This window comes from Nannobrachium achirus, assembly GCF_963921795.1.
Source record: "Nannobrachium achirus genome assembly, chromosome: 9".
Lineage (NCBI taxonomy): Eukaryota > Metazoa > Chordata > Actinopteri > Myctophiformes > Myctophidae > Nannobrachium > Nannobrachium achirus.
This window is the reverse complement of record NC_137818.1, coordinates 4,524,240-4,538,686: the sequence shown is the minus strand read 5'-3', so window position 1 is coordinate 4,538,686 and position 14,447 is coordinate 4,524,240. Positions and strand designations below refer to the sequence as shown.

General features: G+C 42.6%; 1 protein-coding gene across 1 annotated transcript in view; it reads right to left on the bottom strand.

The window, feature by feature from the left end:
- Positions 1-8,581, bottom strand: part of LOC308291809 (myosin-1-like) — a gene marked incomplete at its 3' end in the record, with an annotated part of 96,653 nt that extends 88,072 nt beyond the window's left edge. Inside the window, exons 1-8 of the mRNA XM_080733940.1 lie at positions 8,491-8,581; positions 7,652-7,755; positions 6,377-6,520; positions 4,583-4,739; positions 1,928-1,955; positions 1,742-1,835; positions 1,328-1,420; positions 538-601 (exon numbers count right to left, since the gene is read on the bottom strand). Of these exons, the coding sequence (XP_080590066.1) occupies positions 538-601; positions 1,328-1,420; positions 1,742-1,835; positions 1,928-1,955; positions 4,583-4,739; positions 6,377-6,520; positions 7,652-7,755; positions 8,491-8,572 (766 nt within the window). The 5' untranslated portion in view covers positions 8,573-8,581. The remainder of the gene's footprint in view (positions 1-537; positions 602-1,327; positions 1,421-1,741; positions 1,836-1,927; positions 1,956-4,582; positions 4,740-6,376; positions 6,521-7,651; positions 7,756-8,490) is intronic.
- Positions 8,582-14,447: the final 5,866 nt, after the last annotated feature.

The following is a 14,447-nucleotide window of genomic DNA, read 5'->3' as shown; positions in this document are numbered from 1 at the left end:
TTTCGCAAAGCAAAGCCCTGCTTCATCATGCAAGGCCGTCACACAAAAGTAGTGAAAACAGCAGATCTACAAGCACACAACGCCTCGCACCGCGAGGCGTTGTGTGCTTATAGATCGGCTGTTTTCACTAGTTTAGTAATTTTTTTAAATGATAAATACAAAACAAACGGTTTTGGACATACAAGGTTTCCACCCGACAACGACGAAATATAATAACTCATGTAATTGGCCCACTGGCTTGTCACTTGTCATGATCTGAAATGGCAAATCTTTGAGTAGCAGCAGTGCTATGGAGAGAGATCTCTCTCTATAGCACGCAATAAGGGCCTCTACAACTATTTTTCCTGGGCTGAATCAGGGGCCCAGCACGTCCCTGGTCAACTCTGATGGATGAACAAGGAGGGATGTATAGGCCCACGTACGGTATGTATGGTATGTTTGTTAAACAGTGAGAATGTATATATACAACAGGGTCTCATCTTATCATAAAAGAACATTATCAAAAAAAACTAAAAGAAAAACACATGAAGAACTCACAGATTTCAATGTCAGAAGACGCCAACTTCCCTGTTGGTCCGAAATGAATCCTAATGAACTTTCCCTGTGGGGGGGGGGGGGGGGAGAGAGAGAGAGAGAGAGAGAGAGAGAGAGAGAGAGAGAGAGAGCACATTGATGCATTGTGAAAATCAATATCTTTATATTCGATTACCCTACACAATTTTTCAAGATCATCATAGCAGCCTTCTTGGATTTGTGCAGAAAGTAAACCACGCTAAACGAGACAAGTTCGATTCAACATTTAGACCATTTTTCAGCATGGTAACAGAAATACAATTTTCAGACACCTCAAGATTCCATAACCTCCAGGTGGCAAACTATTTCACTCCCCTGTGCATGTGTACCTCAGACAGTAACCATCCATAATGAATATTCACTCACAAAACGAGGAGTTGTCGTTTAATAAATATTCACTCACAAAGCGAGAGGAGTTGTCGTTTAATAAATATTCACTCACAAAGCGAGAGGAGTTGTCGTTTAATAAATATTCACTCACAAAGCGAGAGGAGTTGTCGTTTAATAAGTATTCACTCACAAAGCGAGAGGAGTTGTCGTTTAATAAGTATTCACTCACAAAGCGAGAGGAGTTGTCGTTTAATAAATATTCACTCACAAAGCGAGAGGAGTTGTCGTTTAATAAATATTCACTCACAAAGCGAGAGGAGTTGTCGTTTAATAAATATTCACTCACAAAGCGAGAGGAGTTGTCGTTTAATAAATATTCACTCACAAAGCGAGAGGAGTTGTCGTTTAATAAATATTCACTCACAAAGCGAGAGGAGTTGTCGTTTCGGATGGTCTTGGCGTTTCCAAAGGCCTCCATGGCAGGGTTAGCTTCAATGATCTGATCCTCCAATGAGCCCTGTTCACACAGACACGCATGCACGCATGCAAGCACACGCACACGCACACGCACACGCACACGCACACACACACACACACACACACACACACACACACACACACACACACACACACACACAGGTCAGAGAAACAGATGGACAATGTTTGTGTTAAAACATCTTCACATGGACCATCTTTAATTATGCCAGTGCCGTGGACCACTGGTTGAGAAACCAGTGGTCTGTTGAACCCTGGTACGCAGACAGACAGACACACAGACACACTGACAGACACACAGGCAGGCAGACAGACAGACAGACAGACAGACAGACAGACTTACTCCTTTCTTAATGGTTTCTCCCAGAGCAGCGACGATGGCAAAGTACTGGATGACTCTCTTAGTGTTCACTGTCTTCCCTGCTCCGGACTCACCCCTGGAGAGACAGGCAGACGGACAGACATGTTGTCAATTAATGAAGGTTGATGTAAAAAAAAAAGTAGAAAGCAGTACAGAGATGAGACTCACGTGATCAACATGGACTGGTTCTCACGATCTGAGGGAGAAATACATTAAAAACTACTATTAATATCATTATAGGCTCGGGGGTGAAGCGCTACGACGTCTATAGAAGCTAGGGTTAACGTCATACTTGTGTAACATCCAGTCTTTTTGGCAACACCTATCCACAAGTTTCCAACGTCCCATCCTGCATTGCACAGGAGGTGGGAGGCAGTTTCCGGCGTCACGGCCAAGCCCCCAGAACGGCTTGTAAACATTGAAGCTGGAATTTCAGGCGGGGTGAAACATACATGCACGAGCATAAGAGCGCGCCGCTGGGGTCTACAACAGGGTTCAATGGACGTCGACGTCGTTCGTGACGTCATTACGTCTCGACGTCAAACATTTTGGCCACTAGGTAGTGGCCAATTTCCCCCAGAATGCACCTGGATTAGCTACATGCTAGCATGTAGCCGTTGCTTCAAAACGCCACTGAGCACTTGCATTGAAATGATAGTGGGGGCGGGGCCGGTCCGCTCTCTATTTTATATATACTCTATGGTCGCGGCCGAGCCGAGTGTGATCTACAAGCTCACAGCGGTCGCATCAGAAACGCGACGTGAGCTTGTATGTCGGCAGTTCTCGGCTGCTCTCTACACGCTTACCGGATGTGTCCCACACATCATTCTACAGTAAATTCCTGCAGAAACAGAAGAACTCCGATTCCCAGAATTCAGTTTGAAACTTAGATTAAATGTCCCTTATCCCATTCAGGCCGGGAACACATTTTGCTGTTTGGGAGGGGCTTACAGTACATTTACAGTATGTAGCAACATATTTGTTTTGTAGGCTAATTTCTGATTTAGCCCTATTCTATAGGTTAGGCCTAAATGGGTTAATATCCACATTGTGGATATTAGGGGAAACCGTTTTGCTAAGGAAGTACCAAGCCAAAACGAACACTGCAGTGTCCTAGTGCCGAGGAGGATATTTTGGAAAGCAACATCTACGTGGGCTCGGCAACCTTTTTGACATGAAGTGCCATGTTTTCATTTTCTTGATAGTCAGTGTGCCATAACAACACATCAAAATGTCATATTTCCAATTGATTTGGACAGGCTTCAAATAACAACCTTTATTTTTGTCCTTCCTCTTTAGAAATATATTCTTTTACATTAGGATGTAGGCTTATGTAGGCCTAATGATCATTAGACTCAAGCAATAACCCACTCTCCCAGACTGTCTCCCAGACTAGTCAGTCTCACCCCAGTCAAAGTTATAAGCTTGAATGAATGTAGAATATTACAGTATATGCAGGCAGTGAGTTCCATATTGATGTGTGGGCTCTCTCACTTCTGCCAGTGTGCCAGTGATCACCATCCACTGTGCCAATGTTGGCACCCTTGCCTAAGGTTGCCCCGCTGATCAATATTAAATCCCGAAAGACACTAGGAGGTGCTCTTATTGGGCCCCTCATTGATTACGGAGTCCTTGTCTGGTATCGCGACGCCCCAGCTGCCTTAAAGTTAAAGCTCCAAACAGCCCAAAACAAACTAATTAGGGTTGTGCTTGGTCTCCCTCCTCAGACCCACCTTACCGATCATCACCACGAAAGCGTGGGATGGCTCAAAGTGGCTGACAGAGTACAGCATCTTGCAATGGGCCTGGTGTACAAGATACACTACACCTCCAAGATTCCCATGTACCTGACAAACTACTTCTTAAAGGTCAAGGATGTTCACAATCACAACACCAGAGGCAGTTCCACTAATCATCATCAACGTAGATTTAACACTAAACAAGGCTCTAACTCGTTCTCCTGCTACACCATCAACATGTGGAACGCCCTTCCACAAGCCCTAAAGGAGAGCAAATCCCTAGCCTCCTTCAAAATTGGTATGAAAAGTCACCTTCAGACAGCTGCTACCCGTGACTTGTAAATAGACTAAGCCCCCATGCTCCCCCCTTTTCTCTTTTTTTGTTTTTGATGTTATGCTTTTGAAACTGATATTATCCTAGATAAAGTACTATGTTCTATCCGTCTGTCTTTCAATGTTATATGAGATACTTAAAGTGTGGTTCCTGTGGAAATAAGCCTCGGCTTTCTAGGATCTCCTTTTAGTTGACCTTGTACCAGTGATTTGTACTGTCATGAAACTGTACTTTTTTCTATTGCAAACTTCTAATAAATTCTTCAATCAATCAATCAATGCCTACCCCTGATCTACGTCATCATTATTTATTTCGGCATGACGTTTTTGCAAAAGTTAAGAAAGAAACATTCATGTCGTCACCTTCCTAAAATAATGGCAGTCATGTAAGTCATTTTTAAAAGATATATCATTTCACCCAAAATGCTTATAACAATATATAATTATTGACATAAAAATCAGTACTGTATGTAACATAACAAAAGGATTAAATATCATAACCTGACTTATGCCAAATTATTTACTGAATTACTCTAGACAAACAGTAGGCAAAAGAAAAGCCTATTTTGGCCCTAGTCACTAGGCCATTAGACTAAAAGTGGCATGCAGGAACAGCATGATACTTTTCATGCAGTATGTACTGTATATGAGCCGTCTGCATATAATACAATAAATAATAAAATACAAATAATACATTGAAAATATAAGGTCAAAGGTCAAACATGGGGGTCAGAGGTGAAATGTCACTCACTCTGCAGCATGTCAGAGTAGGCGTTGTCGGCGATGGCGTAGATGTGGGGCGGAGCTTCGGTGCGACGCCTCCCCTTATAGGCTGACACCACACAGGGAGAGTAGACAGGAAGCCACTTATATGGGTTCACTGTCACACAGAACAGACCAGAGTATGTCTAGAGAGAGAGAGAGAGAGAGAGAGAGAGAGAGAGAGAGAGAGAGAGAGAGAGAGAGAGAGAGAGAGAGAGAGAGAGAGAGAGAGATGAGTAATTAAGCAATATTACATTACATTATCACAGTTATTTGCACGCCAGTCTTGCTGTTCCATAGGCAGGGCTGAAGTAGCCTGACTGCAAGCGTCAGACTCTATCACACACTTCGTTTTGGGATTGAGTCTGAGCCTGGGGACGGAGATTCTACTTCAGCGGGGGCGGGGTAAAGCCTATTGACGTCACACACACACACACACATACACATACACACACACACACACGCGCTTAGAGCCCACGACGGCACGTGGCGTGACATTGCAAAAATACGCTATTTCTCATAACATATTATATGACTGCATGTTTACGTTAGTGCAAAATGGTATTAAAACGTAATGAACGGCACTATTGTATAGTTTATTAAAAGAATTCGAGTCGAGTCTGACTCCGCCATGACAGTTTTCACGGACCAATCAGAGTCCACTAGCGGCTCACGTGGGCAGAAGAGCACCAATCAGAGTCCACTACGGACTCTCACGTGGGCAGAACAGCTCCGAAGGGAGGGGGCTGGGACCGGACCAGCCTACCACGTGCCTCAAGTCTACAGCCCTGATTGGCCCATTCAATGCGCCCGCTCTTTAGGCGAGCTTGAAATAAAATAAATATCTCCGGGTTCAGTCCACACTACACACCACCCACCAACAGGGGGTGGTGATGTGCGGACTGATTTATCAGGCTAGGGCTGAAGTGCCAGATAACCGTGATAAGGCAGACCCTGGAGTGTAATATTGCGATTATACAACTGTTGCCCTTAAAAAAAACACGTCAACTTCATTTCACTGTAATTAACATATTCAATAGGAATTTGTAATTTTTTAATGCCTCATTTAGCTACAATACTATGTCCCTGAACATCACATGAAAACTGCTAGCCTAGCCACCTAGCATAGTGTGGAGAGAGGGAGCGCTTCAGCTCTTTCTCAACCAGCACAGCTGATATCTTTGTTTGATTAGACAGTGCAGTAGTGCTCATTATTTGCACAGGTCGAAAGCTATTTCAACCAATCACATTGCTTCACTACCTGTTGTATAATGATAAATAAACTAACTATGTCTATACGACAGTATGTACAACAGTAACCAGGCCTTGTGGTTAGAGTGTCCACCCTGAGACTAGGAAGTTGGGGTTCGATCCCCGGTCGGGTCACACCAAGGATTCTGAAAATCCTGGATCCTGCTTGGCACTCAGCACCAAACATTGGAATGGGGGTCCCTGTGACATACTAGCATCATGTCCAGGGGGTGTACTTGTAGGAATCAGGAGATAGGCTCCTGCCCTATAGACCTCATGGGTTGGCAAGGCATACTTACTGTATGTACAACAGTACTGTCACTGAGTAGAACCCGACCACAAGGCCCAAAAACATACCCTGCATTAATTAAAATGCTATGTCATAATGCTATACGCATAATGGTGGTATTTACTAAGGTAATAAAACTCACATAGATCATCCACATGCTGTAGCGTCTCTTCAGGTTGAAGAGACGCTACAGCATGGTGGTGGCAACATAATGGTGGTATTTACTAAGGTAATAAAACTCACATAGATCATCCACATGCTGTAGCGTCTCTTCAGGTTGAAGAGCACAGAGGCTTCGTTCAGGTGGGTCAACATGGCCATGTCCTCATGCATGTCAAACTTAGGAGGGTTCATCTGCTGCAGGTCATCTTCCTTCACTGTTACAAACTACACGCACGCACGCACGCACGCACGCACGCACGCACGCACGCACGCACGCACGCACGCACGCACACACGCACACACACACACACACACACACACACACACACACACACACACACACACACAATTACACACATGTTAATTTATATAGAGTAGTTGTGTAACAGTACTGACATGTAATCGGATATCATGAAGTATATCTACTTTCATTCAGTGGTACTTCACTGCATAAGCAGCAGTGGAACAAACCAGCAGTCCATTTTGAGTATGTAGATCTGCTATTTTCAAAATGTTTGCCTCTAATATTTCACAATTTGGGCAATGGTTAACAATTTTTTGTAGTATAGTTTGTTGATTACCTTTGATTTAATTTTCTTTCATTTTAGATGTATTAAAAATGTCTCACAAGTCCTAAAATTGTCACTAGAGATGTGCAGATGCCCTGTATACACTTATTGCGACCGAAGATCACAGTTTAGTATGTGAAAAGGCACATGCTGACTCCGTCTGTCTGTCTGGACGGACGTGTAAACTTTGTATGGTCTATGGGTTTGCCTGCTCTGACATCACGCTATGACATCACTGTGATGTCAGGGGAACCACACAAACAGAATCCCTTTTTTGCCCATATATGGAGATCCCTGATGTCATCAATATTAAGCCCATATCTAATAGGACTTCATATGGGAATGCCCATATATGGAGGCCACATCGGCCACATACCACACTAACAGAATCCATATATGGCCAAGACAGATGGCCAAGACAGCCCATATCTGTGTGGCTGGTTCTACAGAAAGGGATCTCCATGTACAGTATGGGCATAAAAGGGTATGATGTCAGATGTCATAGACGGCATAGGACTTTCACATAACGAATAACTGATTAAGACATGGTCGCTTGTTGCCCTGAGGCGTCTTACTGGTACTGTATGTTGGTTTGTTTACTGTTGAGTTATGTGTTGAGTGTTCCACATAATTAAGCTAATCATCTGGGGACTCCCCAAAACCATTTAGGACCCACAGGTTGAGTGTAACTAGCAGGTAACTAGCAGCATAACAAGCACACAGAGTAACTAACTAGCAGGTAACTAGCAGTGTAACTAGCAGAGTTAACTAGCAGACAGTAACCAACCCGTCCATCCTTTGTCTCCACAGTAGTCTTGTCTCCATTCAACTCCTTCACCTCCACCTCGATGTAGGCCTCCACCTCATCTGGCATCCACACACGCTTTGTTCCTACACACACACACACACACACACACACACACACACACACACACACACACACACACAACCACACACACACACACACACACACACACACACACACACACACACACACACACACGTGCACACACACGTACACGCATGCACACAAACATGAATTGTTACCATCAAATAGGAGACTTGTAAAAGTTAGACCTGATCCTTAATTTACATTTTGAATCTTAATCCCAGAGCATAGTCAGGCCTCATAGTCGAAAATGATTGTAATGTTATGCGTTTGAATTCGATAAAAGCCTGGCTCAATAAGCAGGATCGATAAGGAGCTCATTATCAATAAAAATGAACAAGCTCCATCCCTATACGTAATGCCATGTTAAATGTATGCATGCATGTATAGTATGTAGGCCTGTGTATATACAGTATGTATGTACAGTACAGTATGTACGTGCAGAGAATGTTAAAGAGACAGGGTCTGAAATTTCTAAAAGGGCCTTTTGGATAATATTGAAAATAGACTATTCGGTGCTTGATACCACACTGAACTAAGCATAATACAGTGAATATACTGGAGATGTGGTGTACGACTTTCTACACAGAGAGGGCAATTCTTTTAACATAAGATGCTGCATTCAAGTTCAGGAGAGTTTGGACGAGGCAATTCTCTTGAATGCTGTGTGTGTGTGTGTGTGTGTGTGTGTGTGTGTGTGTGTGTGTGTGTGTGTGTGTGTGTGTGTGTGTGTGTACCATCAAAGGCCTGTGCTCTGGCAGCCAGTGCCTCCAGGTTGGTCATCCTGAGATACTGCGCCGCATCTCCAAAATCCTTCATCTCCAGAAATCTGGACGACATCTGGACAGACACACAGACAGTTCAACTATTAACACATACATACATTAATGATGAATTCATCGATTCATTCATGTGTCTGTCATCCCATTCTCCCCCTGACCAGCTGGTTGGTTCATGTGTCTCTGGATTGTCTTCAGAATATGTAGAACCACTACTAGTACTAGTGGTTCTCAAATGTTTTATTTGCAAGAACCCCCCGTAACTCTGAGAGTGTGTAAATGGAACCAAATCAATTTGGTTACACTGTTATGGTCATTCAGGGTTAGCTCTTTATGCATTTCTGGGTGGGAGTATTATTGGTAAATATTACAGTATGCAGTCACTTCACACTATACTCTGACATACATAGTACACAATCAGGCGTCATCGCCATGTTGGCTTGTGGTGGACATTTTTTTGTCCGAATCTTTTTTCAGTCATACACTTTGAGTGGACAATACTACAACCAGAAACACAAACAGATATCCCTGAATGAACATAAACAGGTGTGTAACTCTGTACACTCTCAGAGTTATGGGGGTCCTTGCCAATAAAATGTTTAAGACCAGAGCACTAATAATATGCCATAGTGCATACATGGGCAACTGGCGGCCCGGGGGCCACATGCGGCCCCACCTTCACTTAATGCGGCCCTCAGGTTAATATGGGAATACTGCTATATTATTATATTTCAGCTGGTACAATTCCAAACATGACCTGCTTTAATTCCGTCAGTCTATATTAGTAGCTTAATGACTAGTATAGTAGTATTAAAATGGTTTTTTTTAATGTCCAGTGTATTTGTATTTACAGTAGGTTCATAAAGTTAACATGAGTATATAACTAAATGCGTTTGAAATTAAATCAAAATGTTACGTTTCAGGATTCCAATTAAAAAAGAACAAAACATTTTTCAGGATTCCAATTCAAAAGAATGACCAATTCAAACACTCGAATGACAAGTAGGACGTAGCAATATGCATCGTGGCCCTCTGGAGTGAAGGTGGAAATATAGTGGCCCTCACCATCATCAAAGTTGCCCACCCCTGCCATAGTGTCATAGTAAACCAGTGTCATACATTATTCTGAGGAAATCCTGGAGACTGACATTCAGTATAAATAGGGTATTATGATGATCAAAATAAGAACAGTATAATGGTGTGTAAAACAGCAAATCAAAAATGTGCCACAGGAACATGTGTCTGCATACAGACAGACATATTGATGACCCTTGCCATATTACAGTATGTAATCACAGGACACTATACTCTGGCATATGTATACCCCACAATGCAATGTAGTATTGCACAACAACATAGGGTAAACTGAATCCATAGACTTTACATTAGAGGCTTGGACCTCTGATGTGAAGTCAATGAATGATGCTCAAATAGCTTATAGATGTGTGTTATGTAGTACCTCTTCTGACAACCAGATGGGGCAGTTTCCTAACATCATGTGAGGTTCAATTCAAAACCACTTGACCAGTACATCCGGAATGATACATGATTTTTACTTAAGCAAAAGTAACTCCGGGATTAAGTCCGGGATTAAACATTTATTTGAGTAAACGTACAAAAGTATTGGCATAAAAATGTACCAAAAGTTAAAATCATTATTCAGAATGTCCCATTTCAGGTTTTCAAATGTATAAAAACCTTTTGAAAATAGCAGCTCATAATGTTCAAATGGCCAAAATGTCTATAGGGCTTGTCTATCCAAGCTAATAGAAACTGCAGGCTTTCTATTCCTGAAAGTTTGCATGCTAGAATAATAGCATAGCAATTTCTTTCTAACGATGATGACTGAATTTCCCCCTAGGGATAATAAAGGTATCTATCTATCTATCTATGTCACTGGTAGGAGAGTCGGATATAATTGTACCATTTTATCATGATCATTAGAGAGGACCAATTATATGAAGATACTGTAGGTTGAAAATGGGTGAAGTCATCCTTTAATAGATTAATTGATTAATTCTACTTAATTAACTAACATAACCAAGCAGGGCAGGAATTTCAGGGAAGCCATGAAGGCCATTAGCCTCGTACCTGCCCTCTTCCGGAAACCATTTCATTTGTTTCTCGCAAGACGGAAGTTGGTCGTTTACTAGGCTAGAAGGCCATGGCCGTCATTGCCCCTCACTTTGGCCTTGTGCCCCTCCAAAAAATGGCATGCACTGAGGCCACAGTGGCCTTAATGCCCCAGCTTAGTGTACTTTCTCCTCTGTCTCTGTCTTGTCAATATGTAGACACCAGTGTCTCTTTCTTGTCATGTCTTTTGTTGAGTCCCTATCTTTTTGGATCAGATTGTATACCATAATTTATTTATTTCTACATATTAAATTTTAAATCATCCTATCCCTTAAATTAAATTAATTCAATGGACCAAAATTGTTTAATTTGATGGCCTTCCTGCCCTTGCATTTGGCTTTTGTGCTCTCAAAAAAACGAACAACACCAAAGGCCAAGTGGACTTGCCCCTAAAATGATGAAATTCCAGGCCTGTAACCAAGTGTTCCTGATGAATCATGATGAACACATAAACTTCATTTGTAAAACATTTTTCAAAACCAGGTCACACATTTATAGAAACAGGGTCAAATCAGACAGAACTCCACCATAAAATACATTTAATCCTGGCTTCAATGATCTGGATATCAGGATGCATCACATTCAATCTAATAAGACTCTCTTAAATGCACACGCTACAAGATGTGTACATAAATAGCACATCACACTGCACACTCTACAGTCTACATGATCGTATTCAGATTATTAGGCTTGCCAGAGCAGTGGAAACGCAGCACCTCAACATTCTGTGATCACACACAGGAAGCAGATGTAAAAACTGAGCCCTTTAAACGTGCGACGGCAACGGACAAACAGTTTTCGATATGTCTGGGTAGACAAGGGGCCCTATTTTCTTCAGTAAGTAGGTAAGCCGTGCAGAGCCATGAGGCCCATAGTCCAGGAGCCTATCTCCTGTTTCTGTAGCGTGAGGCAGCTTGATGTACAAGTACTGTTAAACCCCCTGGACATGACGCTAGTATGTCTCACCCCCAATCCAACCCTTGATGCTGAGTGCCAAGCAGGGATCGAACTCCGACCTCCCAGTCTCATGGCGGACACTCTAACCACAAGACCACTGAGCTGGCACCGTATCCCTTACCTCTTATCCCTAAAACATCTTTGCCTTTTTTATATATATTTTGAAAAACATTTAATTTATTTTTATATCTGATCTACATCAACACTTTGGGAGCTTGTATAGATCGTCTGACTGAACTTTTAAAGATTTTAAATAGTAAAAAAAAATGGCAAAAAGGTTTAGGGATAAGAGGTGTGGCACAGGCGACAACAGGGCCCAAGAGGTGTTAACTAGACAGTTGTGTTCTTGCTGTCGACAAGCCTCAGCTGTCCAACGCCGCCACCGTTTGTTTTGACTATAGAGGGTATGCACGTCCACTGGGACCCGCCCCCCTAATCTAGACTGAGAGGCAAAACATTGAGCAGCATGGAGCATTGGAGTTTGGAAGTGCTAGTTGCAAATCACTCAACGGCCCTGCATACCACCTGTTTCTAAATGGCACATAATGCAGGAGGCAGCAGGATGTTGTGTTGTTGAAAACGAGCGCTTCCAAACTCTGACACTTGGAAAAATAAAAACCTGCACAGAATGTCTTGACAGAAAGTAGCTCATAACATGCCTATGGTGGATTTTTAAGAAAAAATCACACCCGTGTGAACTGAGCGGTGGTTTACCCACCTAGTCTCAACAGCACCCTCTTACCAACCCCTCCCCCCTTCCCCCCTGTGTGTGTGTGTGTGTGTGTGTGTGCGCGTGTGCGTGTGTGTGTGTGCCTGGCCTGGCCTGGCCTGAAAACAGCGCCCCTCCCTTAACATGTGTGGTCAAAAAAGGTACTACACCACAGGCTTCAGGCTACATACAGACCCACCCACATACAAACATACCTACACACACGGCCACGCTATGGAGACGGTGTGACCACCGCTCAACAAAGACTTTGCAGATAGAAAGAGGATAATTTAAGCTTTCAGTACAGCCACAATGTTGGTGAGTTAACTTTGTTTAATACAATCAGATAGGACTTTTCTGTTTGGATGTGTGGGCTGTCAATGGCAGAAATTAGTGTTTTGCCACTCAGTAGGCGTTCCCACATAACTTCCAGCAGCAGTGATGTCTATAGTAGCAGTGTCAGACGTCCTCTCATTCACTGAATGAACTTCTGTCTCCTTATGGCCGTTTCATTCACACGGGTCATCACCATGCTGGCTTGGTCAAAATTTAATTTTTTGCCATGGACATAAAATGAGTGAACTAAAAGCAGTGCTCTTCCGAGCACAGGTGAAATGTGAAAAGCGTGCCAACTGGCCTTTCACTGCGATCGGACGCTGCATGCATGATTTCAGGCATTTTGTTCCAAAAATGTGTTTTGCAAAAATGTACCGGCGATATAACAAGCCAATGTGAAAAGGGTGGCATTTGTTCCTTGACCTAGTGGGAATGTTACGCAAATCACAGTGATGCGTTCATGATTTGAGACATTTTGTTAAAAACTGACCAATTGGTACTGTGTACTGATTTGCGTGACTTTTGGATAAAATCTGAAGGAGTAATATCGAATGTGTTTTACATAAGTCAACCTCCTGGTGGCACTATAACAAGCTCATGTGAAAAATGTGGGGCAGAGGTTCTGAATTGGCATCCAGGGAGTGTGTGTGCACAGTTTGGCAGCGACCGGGCCAATGGCGCCAGAGAATTGCTGGTAACAGACGGATGGACGGACGGACAGACAGACAGGGGACAAAATAATTGTCTCCCCATGCCTTCGGCCTGGTGGAGACAATAATTATTACCAGAAACACATATAGGCATAGCCATGTATACAGTTCTCTGCAAGTCATATTGTCCATTCTCCCATTTTAGTCCCTCGGTTACCACAGATGCCACCATCTGCGACTTTAGATTGGTTCTGCAATATAGTTGTTTTTTGTTTTTGTTGTTGTTGTTTTTAAAGCTCTGAATTGTTGTGAGGTGAGGGATGAATGATGCCAAAAGGGACAAAGCGGATTGCAAGGGACTGTAACCATAACAGTTATGTAACTCTGAGAGTATATGGGTGTCCTTGCAAATATAACATCTGAGAACCACTGCTAGTAGTGGTGTGACACTAGTACAGTGTCATACATATTCTGAAGAAAACCCAGAGACTGACGTTCAGTAATTGGGTCTTATGATCAAAATAAGAATATTAGAATGGTGCGTAAAAAGAAAATCTCAAATTTGCCACAGACAGGGTCAAGTCTTTAACCACGCACACAGCAGTGTACGGACAACCACTCCCAACTCCACACAGGGACAGCGGTGATGTAATCATCCAGAAAAAAATATCACACATTATTTGAAAATGATTGAGGGCAGTCCTGATCGTCCATGAGCAAATCGGGAGGTTTAAGATTGGATCTTTGAAGCGCTCTCCCTAGAGCATGATCTTGCCCGATAATCGCTCCCAAATGGGTATAAGGGCGTTCCCTATCCTATCCCCAAATGTCCCCAAATCCTGTAGTTTAGCGTGAGCCGGGCATAAGAAAGAGATTAAACTAAAAGATAAAACACACACATTTGTTGGCTGGTATTACCAAAAAACAACAAGGGAAAGAAAGTCAACGAAAACATGTAAAACAGGAGAGAGTGAAAGGAATAAATCAATTAAATTAATAAAAAGAATAAACAAGAAAAGCTTCTACATACAGAAGTACATCCTGAGAAGAGATTTGAAAAGATTTAACCAATTCTGCTGTGGGTGTTAATCTATCCATTTAGTAACAGTAGAGAATGTACAACCACTCTG